This window comes from Solea solea, chromosome 2 (genome assembly GCF_958295425.1).
Source record: "Solea solea chromosome 2, fSolSol10.1, whole genome shotgun sequence".
In the NCBI taxonomy this organism is placed as follows: Eukaryota; Metazoa; Chordata; class Actinopteri; order Pleuronectiformes; family Soleidae; genus Solea; species Solea solea.
The window spans coordinates 10,130,653-10,149,121 of record NC_081135.1 but is presented as its reverse complement, the minus strand read 5'-3'; the positions used below and the strand labels follow the sequence as shown (position 1 = coordinate 10,149,121).

Sequence of the window (18,469 nt, the reverse complement as noted above, 5' to 3'; positions counted from 1 at the left end):
TTCACGGGGAGACGCTCTGTTTTTCTCCACGGCCAGTTGTAAAGAACGATATACTGTGGCGAGACTCTGAGGCGGGAAAGAAGAAAGAAGAAGACGAAGAAGAAGAAGCCTGATCCTGCTCTCCAAGGAGAGCGAGGTAAGAATTGGCTTTGATGATAGAAATGGATTAAACAGATTACATTAAAGGCCAGTCTAATTGAACCAATCTATCCTGATTCTGCTGCAGCAAGATAAATGATGAGGAGGCCTGATAGTGGACACTGTATAGGTCATGTTTCTTTTTTTTTTGTATGCATCGAAGAAAAAGATCCTTTTGTGTGAAAAAAGAAATTTTATATTCCAACAATGATGTGCTTCTGTGGGTTTTTTTTATTTCATTTTACCTGACACACTCTTCCCATATGCATTTTATCATTAACATGCACGTCAATTCGATTCTGCATTAATGGTTTACCCTTTGTGCTGCGTTCAAGTGTAGAAATGGACATTTTATTCTCCTCCATTGGATGGATGTACATATGTCAAAATGTGGCTTCTTTTCCAGCAGCTGACTCTCAAATACTCATGAGTCACCGTTCATGGACCGGTGACAAATACGAGACACAGACTCATCAGTGGAGTAGAGGGTGGGGGGAGAAATAAAGGGAGAAAAGCAAGATGAATTATAGAAATTAAGACATCTTTTTTATGGTCAGGTCAGTTGTGTCCTTGATTAAGATTTAGAGTGAGCTAACAAGCACGCTTACACAGTATGTGCATTACAAAACAGCTGAGAATGCAGTATTTACCTTTTTTTTCCATTACTGTTTAAACATACAGTACATACAGAAGCTATACGAATGTGCAACATAGAGTGTCTATATCCCTTTTTTCAGCACAAGAGAAGCAATCTGATGGGGGAAAAAAATAATTTTCACAACTATATAAACACACCTGAGCAAAACAGTACTCTTAATGTTTAAAATCTGATTGAATTTGTGGAATTTGTAAATATGTCACAGTTCAGAGTTCACTTTTTTCGTTTTTATGAACAAAAAGAAAAGAAAAATGGGTTTATTTTTGTGACCTCTGCACAATTATTGTTACTTTATGTCACGACTGAAAATGCAATATAAAATGAATCATAACTTTGACTAAACGACACATAAGAAGACACATTTTAAAGTGATAAATGCAGAATTTTGAGAAAAAGTAAGAAATCAGAGATTAGTAAAGGGTTAAGGTGAGGGATAAGGCCCTAGGTCGTCCAAAGGAATGGAAAGTCTTAAAATGGATAGAAATATGAGAATGTGTGTGTGTGTGTGTGTGTGTGTGTGCACCTGTCCTCGTTATTGACGCTGTCCAGTTGAAGTGAGTGTGATAGGGTGACCTTTCCCTCCAGCCTTGTTATCAGCGTGAACTCGTTAAGCAGGACTGTTTAATTAGCAGTGGGATGGCAATCAGGGAGGAGTCAGAGACCTCTGTAGTCATAGACACGGATCAATGGTCTTCGGGGAGCCTCTGGGCCTCTGCTCTCAGCAACAGGGGAAAATTACAAACAACAGTATGTGCATGAGGTGGCCTGATGTACATACAAATTTTAATGGACACTAGCGATTCACTGACGTGAGTTTTGAGGTCCTCTGTTTGTAAATCTATGAAAAACGTAAAGGAAGTCAGATTATCTGTAAATATCCATAAATCATATTTAAAAAAAATACATGTAAGTTTATTCCAATTAATGTTACCAAGTAATATGAAGACAGCAACACCAACTCCTTTCTTTTTAAATCAGGTAAGTGAGAAGTATTTAGCTTCCATTTCCCGTAGACTTCCATTCAAACCGAGTTCTTTTTAAACACGGGCTATAATTTGGACTTTCCGCATCGAAGCTCTTAAAAAAAAAAGGTGCCTCTGATGGTCGTACACGAGGGTGGAATGTGGAGCCAAACCCAGAGCATATGCTGGCTGAACTCATCTCAGAGGCTTGGGAATTAATTAGCTCCATCTTGGAAGAGCTTTATTTGTGAAAAAGATTGTGCAGGATTGAGCCTCCGTTTAGGGACCAGGGCATGAGTTTTGGCCACTTGCGTTGGATCACAAGGTCCGGCTCGCAGCCTGTGTTCCAATTCATGCCAGATACTGTGTGTTGGTAGAGGTCAGGGATCCGTGCAGGCCCACTCTTTCTTTTCCTGAAAGTAAGACTCAGAAAAGGATGTTAAAAAACGTTTCCTTCAATACTGTTGAACAATTTTCTTCTGTGCTGTTATTTTGGCTTCTCCCGTTCCTGCTTTTCTTATTTCTTCTGGTATTTTTGTGTTTCCTGTTCTAACCTTGAGCCTCTCCATCTGCTTTGGTTTGATTTGTTGGCTCTTTTGTCGTACGTTTGTCCTGATTCCTGTTTAGAATCATGACTCATGCGTGTAAAGAGGCGTCGTGCATACACATACTGAACATTCTTAATAGCGTATTGTTTGAGTAGGATGTTTCTGGCCGAAGGAATAAAAGAACAAACCTTGACCCCTGATGTATTTATTACACGTTGATTTATTTATTTGGACTTTTATGATCTGGTCTTACTTTGCAGTTTTTCCTCCCTGTGTGTTTTGCCGACTTCTTCCTGTTTTATTATGTGTCTCTGTGTCTGTTCACCTGTGTTCTATCTATCTATTTTTTGGATTATTATTACATTTGGCCTTTATTCTACCTGCACTCTCCTCTGCGTTGTTGTCTTGCATTTGGGTTCACAGAAAGAAACACGTCTTTATTGGAGACGCACACGTCATATCGACACTAAAGTACGAGGTCTCCACTGACACCATGCGATCACTCTTTTCATCTTCACACTAATGTAAAAACTCGCCGCCGGAGTAATAATAGCCCACTTTTCTTAGAAGCGGAGTGCAAAAGTGATAAAAACCCCAGGTTGACGTGCACACATGCTGCGGCATACGTGTGCACTAAAGTGTGCGCAAACGCGTTTAAAGCTGCACACGGTCGCACGAACGCTCAGGGAGGAGAAACAGCTGCTGCACCTGCACTCGGTGAGATCTGTGTGAAAGTGAGAAGCATGAAGACAAATAAAAAAAAAAGAAAGAAAGAAAAAAGGTCTGTTGATCTATTTTTACTGCAGAGCAGGGGGCAGAGGGAGAGAGAGCTTCCTACATAATGCATGGCCCTGTAAAGCAGCTTGTTGCTTCCACACTGCTGCTCCTTCTCTCTCTGGGCTTCCAGGTGTTGTGTCAAACAAGGAGCATACAGTCGGAGAGACAGGTGCTCTCTGCTTGATCTCCCTCGGACCTCCAGCTGAAATCCTAGCCTCTCTTTGGGTCTCCAGGTTTCTCTGGGCCTGTGGCTTGATTTGTATCGGCTTCTGCAGAGTGGGAGAATTCAGACGACACTGAGGCAACTCTTCAGCCCAGACAGACAGGAAAATGAATTTATGACAAAAAGAGCCTTTGACGCTTGGATACGCCAGAGGAGGACACGCCTGCTTCTGAGCAGCGACGAGGAAACGCCATCCAAGTGTGGACCGTACGTTTCCATGCAAGTCAAGTCAAGCTACAAGCCATTTAATGGCACCACTGTCCTTGTCTCAGTACAAGCACGAGCATGGAATTGATTTATTGAGTGAAGTGAATCCGACTCAACTCCACTATAGTGCGTGATATGAACCTTTGCAGAATGTTAGCACTTAGCTGGTGGCTAGTTGGTCCCGTATCTATGCACTTTTATGACATTTACCTTCCCTCTGTAAGAACAGAAAATGGACTGGTCCAGAGGGGTCTATCTGCAGCGTGCAAGACAGGGGCGTAACTTTAAGTGGGCGGAGTTACAAGTTGACCAATTCACGCCATAGATAGATAGATAGACAAACAAAATTGACATAAACTAAATAAAAAACTAACATATGCTACAAAAAATAGTAAAATGCAAAGTTAAATAGCAAGTAGAACGCAAAGAGGCAGTAAAAGTACAATAAAATACAATGCAAAGAGTCAGGTCTACCAGATTGACTGTGTGAATTAGACCAGACACTAAAAGACTAAAAGCTGTTGTGTAAACAGATGAAAACAGATGGAAAAACAGATTATTAAAACAAATTACTACCCAAAACCTGGGTTATAAAGTGCTGTGAACCTGTTTCTCCTCTTATTCCCGGGGGCTGACTAACACAATAATGAAATCTAATTAATCTAAAAAAGACTATAGCTGATAAACATCTGATTGTGGCATCGATACCTTGCTAGGAAGCGACAGAGAGCATATTGAGCATATGAGAGGCGATGAAAGCAGGAAAATATGAAAATAAAATTGTGACTTAAGTCACTATAACTTCATTTGTCTGCTTTGATTTTGTCAATGATTTGGTCTTAAATGATTAAAAAAAAGTAAGATTTATTACAAAAGAAAATGTTTATTGATTCCAGAGCTGTGTTAATTAAGGGTTTAAATTTGGAAAATAACTTTTTAATAGCATAGTATTTTACCACTAAATGACCGGCTGTGGTTTCGGGGACAGGCGGTCTGAGCAGCCATAAAGGGGGTTGGGACGCTGCCGGGCAACACAAGGAGGGAGGACTAATGAAAGCTTGATGAGGATGCCTCTCTGAATCCACCAGCATGATTAGGCTTTAATTACCAAGGGCCACCTCGACATATTCCCTATAATTGGAAATACCTAAGCACTTGGCTGCTCGTGGCATGAAACCAAAAAAAAATCCATGTCTCATGACCGCCCACAGAACCGGAGTCTCCGAGCAACAGGAGATACAGAGTCGTTTCCACAGTTAAGCTTCTCTTTATACACAACAGCGGCTTTTGTATAGTCTCTGCAACCTTAGCGAAGAAGACTCCTAGTTATCACCCTGCGTCGGTGCCAGAGTGCACTGACAGCCCTCAGCCTTGAATAAGATGTTGTGAGGGAGGCTTTAAACTTGTAGCTGCTGCTTCCCCAGTATGTTAGCGTCTCTACGCTGCCAGATGTGACAATAACATCCCTATACTGCTGCCAAACGCCTACAAGACACCCACAGGCATTGGCAGACTCCATGGCAAAATCTTCTGTTGCACAACCACATGGAAAGGAAAAAGGGGGGGGGGTCTTTATATTCTTCTGGTTAAGTGATTCACTGGAAGAATCACTCTCTCTTTGAACAATTCAGCGCCGTCACACCATCTATAGCCTCGTTTAACTGCGCGAGCTGCGGCTAGATCGCTGTACGTTAGACAAAAGGCGCACGTTTGTGAGCCGAGCTCAGGTGTTCAGACACTGAACGGCGCAGCAGAGACTGTAGACGGTTCAAGGACAGTCCGACGAGTCGCTCAACAAAGAGACGGTATCCCTGAAAGAAAAGAAATAATGAACGTTTTGCTTTTCAAACTTCAATTTTCAATCAGAAGTCGTCATCTTACGGAAGTGTTACTGTACGAAGTTTTGCCAAGTGTGTTGCCACTTCAGTCAAACAACCTTGGACCTGGACACTGACTCTCACTTCCCGCCAGCAGCAATAGGAGGAAAAACTGAAGTTTGTTAAGCGCTCGCTCAACTTAAACCAAAGCCCAAAGAGAAAATCATAATTTTTAGGTAGCTCAGATACAGGAGCTACTGGGTCTACTTTTCAATTTTGTCACTAATGTAAATCTAAAAAGATTATTTCAAACTCCAAAGTCACAAGAAAACACAGCTGAACTCACTGATGGAGGCTTTAGTGATTTAACTTTCTGGTGTGCTGTGATGTAGAATCGTTAATTTTCTCTATGGACTTTGGTGCTGGTAGGGAACAGGTTCTTAACTTCAGGTTCCATTCCGAAACGGCTGTCTTACAGCTCGATAAAGCATTTATTGTAGTGTTAAGTCAATGTAGACATAATAAGGCCTTTATTAAGTGGCTAAAATCATGTTTTTCCTTTTTCAATGAGAGTGAGTATCTGGGTCCTGCATGCTTGGCAAAGTCTGTGTTAATAGTGAGTCAATACCTCATAAAAACACACTTTAGTTTACCTTTAATTGTTTGTAAGTGAATATATGGTCAGGAATTAAAATAAGAGAACATCCACTTCCTAAGGTGAAGTGCTAGACAAAGGATATTACCAAAATACACGGGAATATCATGAAAAGATAAGATCTCGGGATGCTTTAATCCTATTGTTCGACAAGATTCACGTCGATGCTATCGTTCGGAGCACATGAGTGTGAACAGGAGCGGCGCTGTGGTTATTGAGCACATGAAACCAAGCATTCAGCAGCCGTGTTTATCAGCTCGCTCAGATTATTCCACTCGGGGACCCCCCGGCGTAATTTGTCGGATGATAAAAACACCTCTCTCCACAGTCTGCCTGTGCATTTAGTCTGTTATGTTGAGCATGTGTCAAAAGTAACGAGAAAGGGAGGAAGTGTGGAGGATGCGCACAAGTTTGTCACAGCAGAAATAATGTCCTAATGATGTGACTCGAGGACGCACAGATTTGACGGGAGGGGTCTGATGCTAGCTGCTGGAATCAGCTAGATTAGCAGAGGAGCGTCTGCTATAGCTGACTGTGTAGCATAAGTGGCTAACGTTGTCTGGTTGACATTTGTGGTTTTTATTCGACACGCAGCCCTTAAGCTGTTGTAATGTTTTGTCTCAGCCCTGCAGTTTAAACCTCTCTCGCATGTTAGCTAACTAGCTATTGGAGATTAGCAGAGCAGCGTCTGCTATAGCTGACTGTGTAGCATAAGTGGCTAACGTTGTCTGGTTAACATTTGTGGTTTTTATTCGACACGCAGCCCTTAAATCGTTGTAATGTTTTGTCTCAGCCCTGCAGGTTTAACCTCTCTCTCATGTTAGCTAACTAGCTATTGGAGATTAGCAGAGCAGCGTCTGCTATAGCTGACTATGTAGCATAAATGGCTAATGTTGCTAAAGTGATGGTGCTGTGCACCTTGTCTGACAAAAAAAACATTTGCAACGGGGAAATAACCTTGTCCGAAAGCTTTGTGTGAGCTGTTAATTTAAATGTTAAGCGTGACGCGGTTGGCTAGCACTTGTGCGGGAATATTAGCATAACGTAATTTGACCTTTGACGCTGCGCCATTCAACGCAGCACTCCTGTTGATGACTCCACCTTGTACGCGAGTCGGCCATAATGAGAATGCTCTTGTAAAAGTCTGGAGACTAAAATGGCTCAACAACTACTACTTGATGGAGTGTCTGTTTCCACCAGCGCCAACGTCTGGTTGACATTTGTGGTTTTTATTCGACACGCAGCCCTTGAACCTTTGGAACGTTTTGTCTCAGCCCCGCAGGTTAAACCTCTCTCTCATATTCACCATCATGTCGCGTTTGTGAACGTGTGCGTGTGTTAACCTTTAACGTTGAAGTAAATGTAGCCCCTTTAGCTGCTGAAAACACATAAAGAGCATTTAAGCTCCGGATGTGAACTCCCACACAACCTTCGTCTCCGTCAGACTGAGTGGAGCTGCACTTCTGGGACGTGCGACCTTTATTGAAAAATGACTCCATCTCTTCTAATTTTATAACGCGTCTCCGGGATTGACGTAGCCGGCGTAGTTAGGTAGATAATATGCTGTCTGCGTGTAATTACAGATAAAAGAACATTAAGTTGGACAGATACATGTAAGCTTCCTGATGAGGGTGCCCATTTCAATTAGGGAGCATTAAATGAAACAAAAAACCTTATGGGAGTTTCTCACAGCCAGACCCAAGGAGAATTAATCCACTGCACGGGGCCATTTACCAGAGAGTAATTACTCCCTAATTATCCATTAGTTATTCGATTACCCTTTTATCAGCTAGTCATGGTCAAAAGGCAGGAATAGCGGATAAGTCATCACCTTGGTTGGAAACAGATGTAATTAACATGCCATAGCTCCCTCGAAGGATGACGATGACGACGAGGGAGCGTGTTCGAGCAAAGTGAACAGATTCTGGCACATTTCCTTTGTTTGATCAACAGGAACCATGCACCATTTGTTCAAAACTCCACTTTCCTGCTCACTTAACCAGCTGGTTTGCAGCGTTACCTCTGGCTGAGTTTAGAGCACACTGGTCAGTCAGAGGGAAAAAAAGGCAGAGGGTGTGCGAATGTAGTCCGGGCGCTCATTGTTAGCCCCCTGAATGGCTCTGTGATTGAGGATTGATAAGAAATCAGACAACACTTTATGGGGAAGATGGATGATTAGGTGCGCATTGTGTCGCCGGACGAAGAGAGCAGCCAAGAAGCGTGAATACTCCATGCCAAAACTGCTTCTACCATTTATTACACATAATTACATTCTTAAATAAAAACGATTCACTGAACAGTTTCCTTGCATAGAGATATTACAATACCAATTTAAAAAAGAATTATGAAACAAACCAGTAACAAAAATAAATCTTTCTCAGTTTTTCCATAATAAAGAACATTATCGTACCCATACATCATCATAATATACAAATGATAAATTTGAAAACACGTCGTACAGCGAAAAAAGAAAAGGAGAAAGACAACGGAGGAAAAAGGTGGAGGGAGGAGGAGGAGGAGGAAGGGGAGAGAAGGTGGAGGTGGTGTCAGACAGAGGAGTTTGAAAGGGATCATATTGGAGAAAATGGAAGGGCGGGGGAAGGAGAAAGGGAATGCTGGTAGAAGTAGGGGGTGCGTTTGATTTGAAATTCAGACCTAGTGGAAACAGAGTGGGTGTAACACATAGCAATGTGTCCCCACCACGCACACATACACACACAAACACACACACACACTCCTATGCTGAGAGCAAGAGCTGCAATGTGGACCATCGACTCTCAAGCGGTGGCAGGAAAAACAGTGAGAAAACACACATGGAGAACAGGGAATATGCGTACATGTGTGTTTTTTTGTGAGTATGTACTTGTGCATATACAGTATATGTTTGAATCTGTGGCAAAAGTGTGTGTGTGTGTGTGTGAGAGAGAATCCATAGACAGTGTGTATGCGTGTACATTTGTGCTTAAAAACAGCTACTATACAGACTCTGTGATAACCAGGGTTTATCGTGTGTGAAGTTGAAGTGTACAAGCTGACAGAAAACAGCAGATATGCTGATAAGTCCCGCCCCCCCACCCCACACACACACACACACACCCCACCCCCAAAAAGAAAACTATTCAGAGTGCAAATACAAACAGACGAAGAACACACAGGCACGGCAGAATTGACAATCATTCATTAAGATGACACAAAAACAGAGCCGCGTCCTCGGAGACGACGTGAGACAAACACATTCACATTTTTGGAAAAATCACATTTTTTTACCCCCCGCCCCCTCCCCCCTCCACCGAGCTCCCGGCCGCACACGTGTGAACAATTTCTGTTCGTGTCAAGACGCGAGAAGAGCAGGAGCAAATTTTCAAAACGAATCCCGTCCAAGCATCCTCAGTGAGAGCAAAATAAATAGGAAGAATAGGGAGGAAAAATAAAATAAAATACACACAGGAGCTGTGCATCCCCGCACATATGCAATACTGAAACACACACATAGAGCTGCCATTATTGAAGAAAAAAACAGATTCAAATGAAGAAAAGTCTTCACTATGGTGTTAAATGTCTAAACCTCTTTTATTAGCCTGTAATGTGTATGAATTAAAGAAGGATATTTGGTCTTTTTTTTGTTGTTTTTTTTAAGATAAAACCTCAGTTCCTCCCTCTTCCAGTCACCTATAGACGTTCAATATCAAAGGGAGTCCGGCTTGTTTGCACATTACGGAAGAAAGTATTTATGCGAGGCAGCCGTTGATTTAGTATCTACTTCCAGCTCTGCAGACAGATCATGTCTAGATATGATTGAGTTGGTCTGCGTTCATACCCGAAAATTGAAAAGCACCTCTGGTACACGGAGTGAAATCAATTTTGTGTGTGTGTGTGTGTGTGTGTGTGTCCCCTCTTTGCCAAGAAGCAGATTGCTGTGTGCTTCACTTCACCTCCAAACTATTAAAACTCCTGTAAAAAAAAGAAAGATAAAAAATATATATATATAAAAAAACAAACAAACAAACAATGAACACGTCGATGTCGCCGTTTCCTATCAGGTTCATCAGTGTCTCGACACTCTATTTAAGTCCAAGCTGCCTTTTTGATTCGTGTGCACTTGAGCTCGTCTAGAATTCACTCGTGGATCACAGACACCTTGAAGTGTAATGTGGCAAAAAATAAATAAAAATGCTTTGTTCATAATGTTCATTCCAGTTTCCTGGAAGTGCATATGTGTCTCTGTGTGCATGTGGGTCTCACTCCACTGCAGAAACCCCGCCCCCAACAAACCAGCCTACATCACCCACCCACTGGTAACACTTTTAAAGGTCCAGTGTGTAAGAAAAAGTGACCTTTTGCACATCAAGGAACTCCGGATATGGCAATTTCTATGATTCATTAGTGGTGAATAATGAAATATTCTATATTTATTTTGTGGAGTCTGTCCACAGTTTCATATCTGAAGAGCAAGATCTTTGAGTTTTCTTCACACATTCTATCTTTACCACAAAATTGCAGTCTCTCCATTCTGAATTATGAAGCCCTGAAACTACGGAGTAAGTTTCAAGACCTGGTTCGCTGCTGCAGAAACACAATCCAGGTTTAAACAAGCTTTTCTTTTGACCTATAGGGGAATATGATAATAATGGCTTATTCTAAGGCTACGAATATGCAACGGTACACTTCGTCAGTTTTGGGATATTCCAACAATCTAAATGTTACACACTGGACCTTTAACCCGTTCTACTTCTAACGTGTGTTTGAAATGTGAAAAGAGGAGGAAACCATGGAAACGAGCGGCGTCACAGACTCACGACAGATACATTCACGTTGACTGAGTCGCCCAATCGATTGAATTTGTGTCGCGCGTCCTCCTGCGAGTGCGGCCGCGGGTACAAATTGTGCATTCGGACAAACGTGTGTGGTGAGGAAGTCAGGTGGAATTTTTTTAATTTTTCTTATTTTAGATATGCATAGGGCTGCATAGGGAGGAGCTGTTGAATGCTGCTTTTGTCTGAAATGAGTTGCTAAATTGGGGGGAGAACGTTCTCAAAGCAGTGGCCAGTTAGATGCCAATCACTCTTAAAAAGACCAAAGAGATCATGTCAGGCATCTACAGTAGACACTTGTGTTTGTTTTCTGTGTGTGTGTGTGTGTGTGTCCATTTTCAACATGTTCTTCATCAAAATTGTCCTTTCACTCGTTGTCACGGGAACAAACGAGGAGATTCTTTTCTTAGAAACAATATAGCCTTTACATAACATATTGAGCTCGTCCCCGTGTGTTATCACAGTCAGCTAGCCGTTTCCACTTGTGCATGTGGTTTTTTGGCGAGTCCCAAATTGTCTCCAAAGTTCAAGAAGGTGGGGGCTTTTTTTTTTTCCTTTTCTTTTTTTTTTTTTAACAAAAAAGTTTGCAAAGAGTCAATTGTGCAACAGTTTCTGAAAAGAGGGGAAAAACACTCTGAGGGGCCATGAAGCGTCTGTTCGGCTGACACTCTCAGAGGGGAGCGGTCTGTTCCCAGAGTGAATCAGTTAGCCTCATTCAGTGGTAGCCGCTGCTGATGATGCTTAGAAAGCGAGCCAGGCCCAGACACGACCTCCATCAGTCTCCCCCCCTCCCCCCGGCTTCAAATCCTCGGGAATCCAGCGCTCCGTTCAAAAGTGTGCTCGCACCAAGTGGATTTATAAATGGATCCATTTGGCAGATGTGACAGAGGTGAGATGAAAATCTGTCAAATTATTATCTGTCCTATATGTAATGATGATGACGAAGCCTTCGGTGGCGTGAAAAGGCGACGGCAACCTTGACGGAGTGGAAACCAGCTGCTGTGGCGTTTCATCCCGTGGAAACGGTGTGTTCTCCTCAGCTTCTGGGATGAGGAAATCCAATATATAAACAAGTGTTCTGCAGTGTGGACGCTAAGGCGCGATGTTAATTACGTCACATTCATGTCGACGTTGGCGAGCGCACCTACAGTTTGTGTCCTTATGTTACCAACATGCTTCCTGTAGCGCGACACTTTCTAGTCCAGTTGTCAGCAACAAGATGACGAAGAAGTGTGGGTGAAATCCTGGTGAGAAATCCCCATGACGGGGACTAAATCTAAGACTAGAGTATGCTAGAGTGATCCTGGTGTGAATATGAACAGATACAGAATGTGGAACACGACCAAGGCCCGGAATTCACTGTACAACTGGTCCAGTTTGCCGCCTGTGGTCTTGCCTGGCACATTTTAAGATGAGTTTAAGCTTTACAAAAAAAAACAAAGAGCTGCCAAACTGCAGGCTGATGATGTGTCAGAGTGGAATCATGGACCAGCTGGCTGAGCACAGATTTACAGACCCACTTAGGTTCCGCTCGCCCACCTGCCTGAGTGCGTTTCTGTCTGTAGTCAGTGTCCCCCCGTGTGGTGCCTCCCCCTCAAGTCCCGAAAGTCAAAAATCTGCCGTCTTTTGAGTCCGCCCCTCTGTCTTTCTCGGTCTCTTTCACATCCATGGTGTTATTTTTCCCGTCGTCTGTCCCCTTCTCTCGTCTTCTTCGCCTCCGTCCTCTTCTTCTTCTCCCGCTGACCTCTCCCAAATCCCTCAGATGTGCCTCTTCATGTGCAGCGCCAAGTGATCCGACCGTGAGAAACACCTGCAACCAAAAGAGACAGAAAATGGCTTGTTAGCGTGTTACGAGCGCAAGGAGTGCGGGGAGTTTGTTTTGTCAATGGAGCTAAACGTTGCCTGTGAGCTAGTGAGTGCTGAGCCACTAATGCACGCGCAATTAGTATATGTGTAACTAATTCATAATCAGCATTTTCAGCAGCTCTCCTAATGACTTCAGCTGTGCCATGAATAAGTCGAGAGCCTGCAGATGGATCTGTTGAATCACTGCGGAGGGAGGAGAAGGATGACATGTGCTGTACAACCATCGCTACATCAGATGAATCGAAGCCTCTCATCTCAATTGTAGAATTACCGCGTCACGGCTAAACGGTGAAAAATGAAATTGCTCTGGAATCACACTGGCCTGGCATTTTTTATGTAATGTAATAAGTTTTGATTTTTGTTTAAAGTTGACCGACACAAAATTCATCACACGAGAAAATTGGAAATTGGAAAAGAAACACTCGAAATAGAGCCTTCATTTTAGCTTAAATGACATGATTCACAACAGGAGAAAAAAAAACTGCTATATTTACGTGTTATTGTTTAAAATGCCAATAAAGTCTGGCTGTTAATACTCACATGGCTCAAAGTGTGTGTTGCAGGCCTCCAAGCATTATATGTTAAGACTTTATTTGGAACTGTTGTTGTTGGTGTGTTTTATTAAAAACGGGTCATATTGACAAGTCCAGAAGAGGGAAACAATAACATCTCAGTAAAAATGCAAACACAAACAACCGGGAAGATAGACGAGGAGAAAAGGGACGGACAAAGAAATACTCCACGTCCGCAAGTTTTAATAAAACACGAGCTGCTGCCAGATCTGATCATACTGTGACTCCCAATACTTCAACCAGAGTTTTTCAAGACGTCAGTTCCATCAGCCACACTTTAAAGCAGGTGCCTCCTTTCTTTTTCTTCAAAAGTGTCAATAAAATATTCGTTATAGCCAGACTGTATGTTTTGTTAATGTAGATGTGGAGAGTGCAGTGCCTAAGATGATTAAGACTTTTAAAATATACTTTTCATACATGAAATTAAACTCTAAGAGCTTAATAACACACAATTTAAAATATATGATGAAGTGCAAAAATGGATGCATTAGAATACAGTCAAGAAAGTGGATTTCAAATCATACAAATCTTACAATAAAAAGCTGAGATTTAAATAATGTAAAAATGTTGCACTGCATCTCAACAGTTATTTAATGAAACACGTTGACTGTTGGGAAAAAGAAAAGTCACAAGTTTATTCTTAAATAATCGTTGCAGGCCTGCATCAAACATTTCAAGCCGTTTTGATGTTAACAACCAAACTTTATTGACTTCTTTTTTTCAACCCAAAACAGCCACTTTGTGATGGAAATTGTGTGCAAACGCAGACGCTGTTGATTTAGCCGCAGCAGCGGTGATGAAGATGTGTGCCTTGTAAAACGGCTGCATCTGTATGTGAGCAATGCATGTGAGAAACATACATCACATTATGTCAAATTGTGTCAATGAGGTAAAAAAACTAAATGGAAATATTCATAAAAGTGTGTTTCCAGAGCGATTTGCAGCACTGTGCAGCTACACCCGGGTAAATCCTACCGGATTTGATGCATCTCATTTAGCAATCGTTTTACAGCACGTGTCAAAAAAATCACAATAGAATAATACAATATTCAATGAAATAACATTATCACTAATAAGATTCTGCCTTTATGATGATATGGCAGGCTTTAAATAGGAAGTTCCACAGTTGTGCAACTGTTGATTTTTTTTGACACCGGTGTCAGATTGTGTCCGTCCACTGAGACGGAGACAACTGTCCCACATGTCAGCATGAATCAGTGTTTTTTTTTTTTTTTTGGGGGGGGGGTCCACCAGTCATCTGTCTTACTGTCACACCTGCGCGCATGTGTGTGTGTGTGCGTGTAAATGCATGCAGGATCAATGGATGGCTGAGAAAATGTGGCTCAGTGATTGTGTGTGTGTGTGTGTGTGTGTGTGCAAATGAGTGTGCGCTCTGTGAGACAGATGGTAAAGTATGAGTCACGACTCACGGGCATGACACCAGCTGGCACACTGCAGGTCTGTCTCCCCCACCCCCCCACACACACACACACCCTCCCATCCTCTATCTTCCACCCTGTCTTCCCTCTTCTTTCATCTCAGCGGGGTGTGTGTGTGTGAGGCTGGAGGGGTTGTGCGCCCTGTGACATATGACAGAGGTGGACCCGAATTAGGGATGGGCCTGCAGGGGGGTTAGGGGTTGGTGGGGGGGTTAAGAGGAAATCAGATGGGAGGGAGACAGGCTGGACTACTGTATTTACAGTCTGTCCAGCTGAGACCTGATTAAGATGACACTGCCTTGCCCTCTGTCTAACCCCTCCCCCCTCACACACACACACACACACAGATGACCACTCCTTCACACACATTGAGGCAAAGTACCCCCGGTGAAGAGGGACTTCTTTTTTTTGTCCTGTCATAATGAACCTATGCATGATTCAAGAGGTCACATCTTCTGTACTGTGACCTGTTAATTGTCTCATTGTGACAGATGCTGCAGTCACACACACACACACACACACAAACACAGTGTAATGTGGTGTACTGTATGTACTTTTGCGATAACATAGTAATTAAAAAAAATTGATTTAATTGTGTTGTTTGTGCCCAACAATACAAATGACATTCAGTCATCATGAAATAACACAAATGGTGGCTTTAGGCAACAAATAAGATGAATTAAAATGTGCTTAGAACAGAGTGTACGCCTGAATATTGACATAATTGTAAGGAAATATAAGCAACATTTCATAAAAAACACAAACCGTGTCTATGATTCAAACTAAAGTGGGAAGAAAAAAGCGTCTGTGTCAAAATCTTAAGAAAACCTTTAAGCCTCTGTCAGCTGACCCTCATGTGGAGGATAGAGCGGTAGACGATGAATGAATGAATACAACTGATGTTATATGAAGACAATTTGCCGAGGCCATTTAGGTGTCGTAAGTAGACGTGATATATTTTGAGACTCTGGTCAGTGGTATTTATATTAATGCCACGTGGAATATAGCGATATTCATAAAGCTACGGATTTGTGGTGGAATACCATGGAAATGACCTTCTGAACTACAGTTTCACCCGGGGTCTGTGGTCTTTAAATAGTGTGCAGCGAGTGGTGGCTCCCGCGGACGATATTGCTCAGAGACCCCAGAGGTGTCAGCGAGGGACGGCTCCCACACACAGAACTATGTAATTAAAACAGAAGAAAAAAATGATTTCTGTGTCTCGAGTCGGGGCAGATTTTTTTTTGAGGGGCGTCTGAATACTTGATGGTTTCATCACCGGAGCTACGCTTAAGGGGCCGTGGCAAATTGGCATTTCGCGGTGCTTCATAATGAAACAGAAGCTGCGGTGACTAATTAAGAGGCTGAGGCAGAGTCGACTCTTGAGCAAGACAAAGGGAGATGAGCACCTCAGCACCAGTGACTCACATCTTTTCTGCTGGGATGCTAAATATGAGGAGCGATGAGAGGTCGCACAGATGGAACAAACAAAGGACACTTTAAAGACACTCTTTGGAGCCAGTGACGCCGTAGTCTTGAGGTTTGCAGGTTGAATTGAAGCAGGATGTAGCAGGATTGAATAGCCACTAGGCGGAAACTCAGAACTCGACTTAAAGGATGACATGGGTAAAATAAGCCTCTAATTCTTAATTGATTAATAACATCAGTAAATATTATCCACCAGTTCTTAAAGGTCTCAATAACTAGCTCTTCTTCAATAGGACATGATGTTAATTTTGTTGATTATGTTCCCATTTAGAGGAAAATGGACGGCAAAGTACGACGCGTATGAGTGGACATCGTGCATGTGACAGCTTGTACTGTCCAATAGTTCATATTACATGCTCAGACATGTTTTAACAATGTCTGAGCCACTACTTATTAGTGCAACACAACTGTCAACAATATTATAGATTCTTCTTTATTATTATTATTATTATTTCTAAGGCAAATGTGAACTTAAATGTGAATAAATAGAGCTTTACTGAATAACAATGGCTGGTTGTGGAGCCATCCACTGACCTTAATGCAGACAAATGCATCTTGTACTTTTGACATTTGGCACAGTATATATTTACAGCACATTTTTCTCTATCTAATATCTAAACTGTTTTTGCTCTTCTCTTTCGAGCACCAATGACCAAAATAAATTCCCCGTATTACAAAAGCGTTATTTGGCTGATTCTGAAGAAACAACGTCTCGTGGAAACAAGCACCCAAACAAAAGGTACCGATATTTGTATTGCGACGTGGTCTGCTAGGTGCCACTCATATAGGGACCTGTGCAATTTTAGTTGTTATTTTGCGGTGTCCAATCCCGGAAAATTGACCCATTTACTGAATGATTACATTTTAAAAACATGTGTCTAACGTTGGCCGCGCGTTGCTAAGTGCTAATGTCGGTGCTCAAGGACACTCGAGCTGCTTCCAGACATGCACTGCAGTCTGAGTGAAAACAAGTGTCCGCAGAGGTCACTCGGGACATTCTCCAAAGATTCTCCTGCCATCATCTCCATAAATTCTCCTTCGCTTGTGCACACATCAGAGAAATTCTGGACCGAATTCTGTGGAAGTTACCCTGAAAACAGCTTCAGTGTGGATGCTTTCAGGAGAATCTGTCCAATCCCTGGTTTTAAATATGCACACCTATATTTTGGGTGACTGGCTTGAAAAAACATTTTTATAATTATTATTTCACTACGTAGTAGTTCCAGAAAACTTGATTTCAAATTAAAATTCCACACCAGTGAAGCGCGGTGGTGCTAACAAAGTCTTCACCTGTACACCGGTGAAAAAGCAGCCTCCAAATCAAGGCCGTACATCGCCATGTGAGGAGAATCACTATTAATATGCTGCACAGGGCCAAATGTGGGTACAGAGCGGAATGAGCAGCCTTTGGATTCCCACTGAAAGACCGAGCAGGTGGGGTCTTGCGTTTGTGTGTGTGTGTTGCAGAGGAACAAACATTAGTAATCCTGCCAGCACACTTCTAAACTGGGTCAGTATCAAACACATTTGGGTGTGTTACCGGCATCTGGTAGAGCTCCTTACAACACCAAACCACACTGTGTACAAAACACAACGGGAAAAACATAACCCGCCGTGCAAGTGGAAGTACTTAAAAAAAAAAAAGAAAGAAACAAAAACATTGGAAAAAGGGAATAAAAACATATAAGGTGGAGGGGAAGGAGGGAGAGTTGTGTTTTGACAGACCTGTCACAGTGGTTGCACTTAAAAGGCTTGGCGCCGGTGTGTTTGCGGTAGTGCCTTGTCAGCTCGTCGCTCCGGGCGAATCGCCACTCGCAGCCCTCCCACGAGCACTTGTACGGTTTTTCACCTGGGGAAAACAACAACAATGAGGAAAACACAGAGTATACAACCCTGTTTAAGAAGTCTCAGGGCCACCACGAGCTATGTTGTGATGGAAAATGATGATTCATCTGAAGAATTCTGTGGTAATTGCGGCATTCTGAATGGAATGATGTGTTGGAAAGTTGGTCTTATATTAATTGTGAGGTTTAAACTTGTGTAAGTGGATGAATTTTTCATTTTCAGCCATTTTCAACATGAAATAGTTGGACACAACCACAATCCACTCCAGGATTAAGAGCCATTGTATTGCTTAGTGCTGCTTATAAAACTGCAATACTTGTATCACTTAATATTGAAAAAAACTGTTGTCATTCAGTATCACATTTCTGTAACAAATGACTTAATCTTGTCAGCATCAAAAATCTAATTTGTAACAAAACAGGTATCGAAAATAGTATCATTCAGGAATCAGTATCAAAGTGTA

The 18,469-nt window shown here is 42.3% G+C and overlaps 1 protein-coding gene across 1 annotated transcript in view; it reads right to left on the bottom strand.

The window, feature by feature from the left end:
* Positions 1-9,070: 9,070 nt before the first annotated feature.
* LOC131455310 (Krueppel-like factor 7) overlaps positions 9,071-18,469 on the bottom strand; it is a 47,272-nt gene continuing 37,873 nt past the window's right edge. Inside the window, exons 3-4 of the mRNA XM_058622866.1 lie at positions 17,887-18,010; positions 9,071-12,606 (exon numbers count right to left, since the gene is read on the bottom strand). Coding sequence (XP_058478849.1) covers positions 12,555-12,606; positions 17,887-18,010 — 176 coding nt within the window. The 3' untranslated portion in view covers positions 9,071-12,554. The remainder of the gene's footprint in view (positions 12,607-17,886; positions 18,011-18,469) is intronic.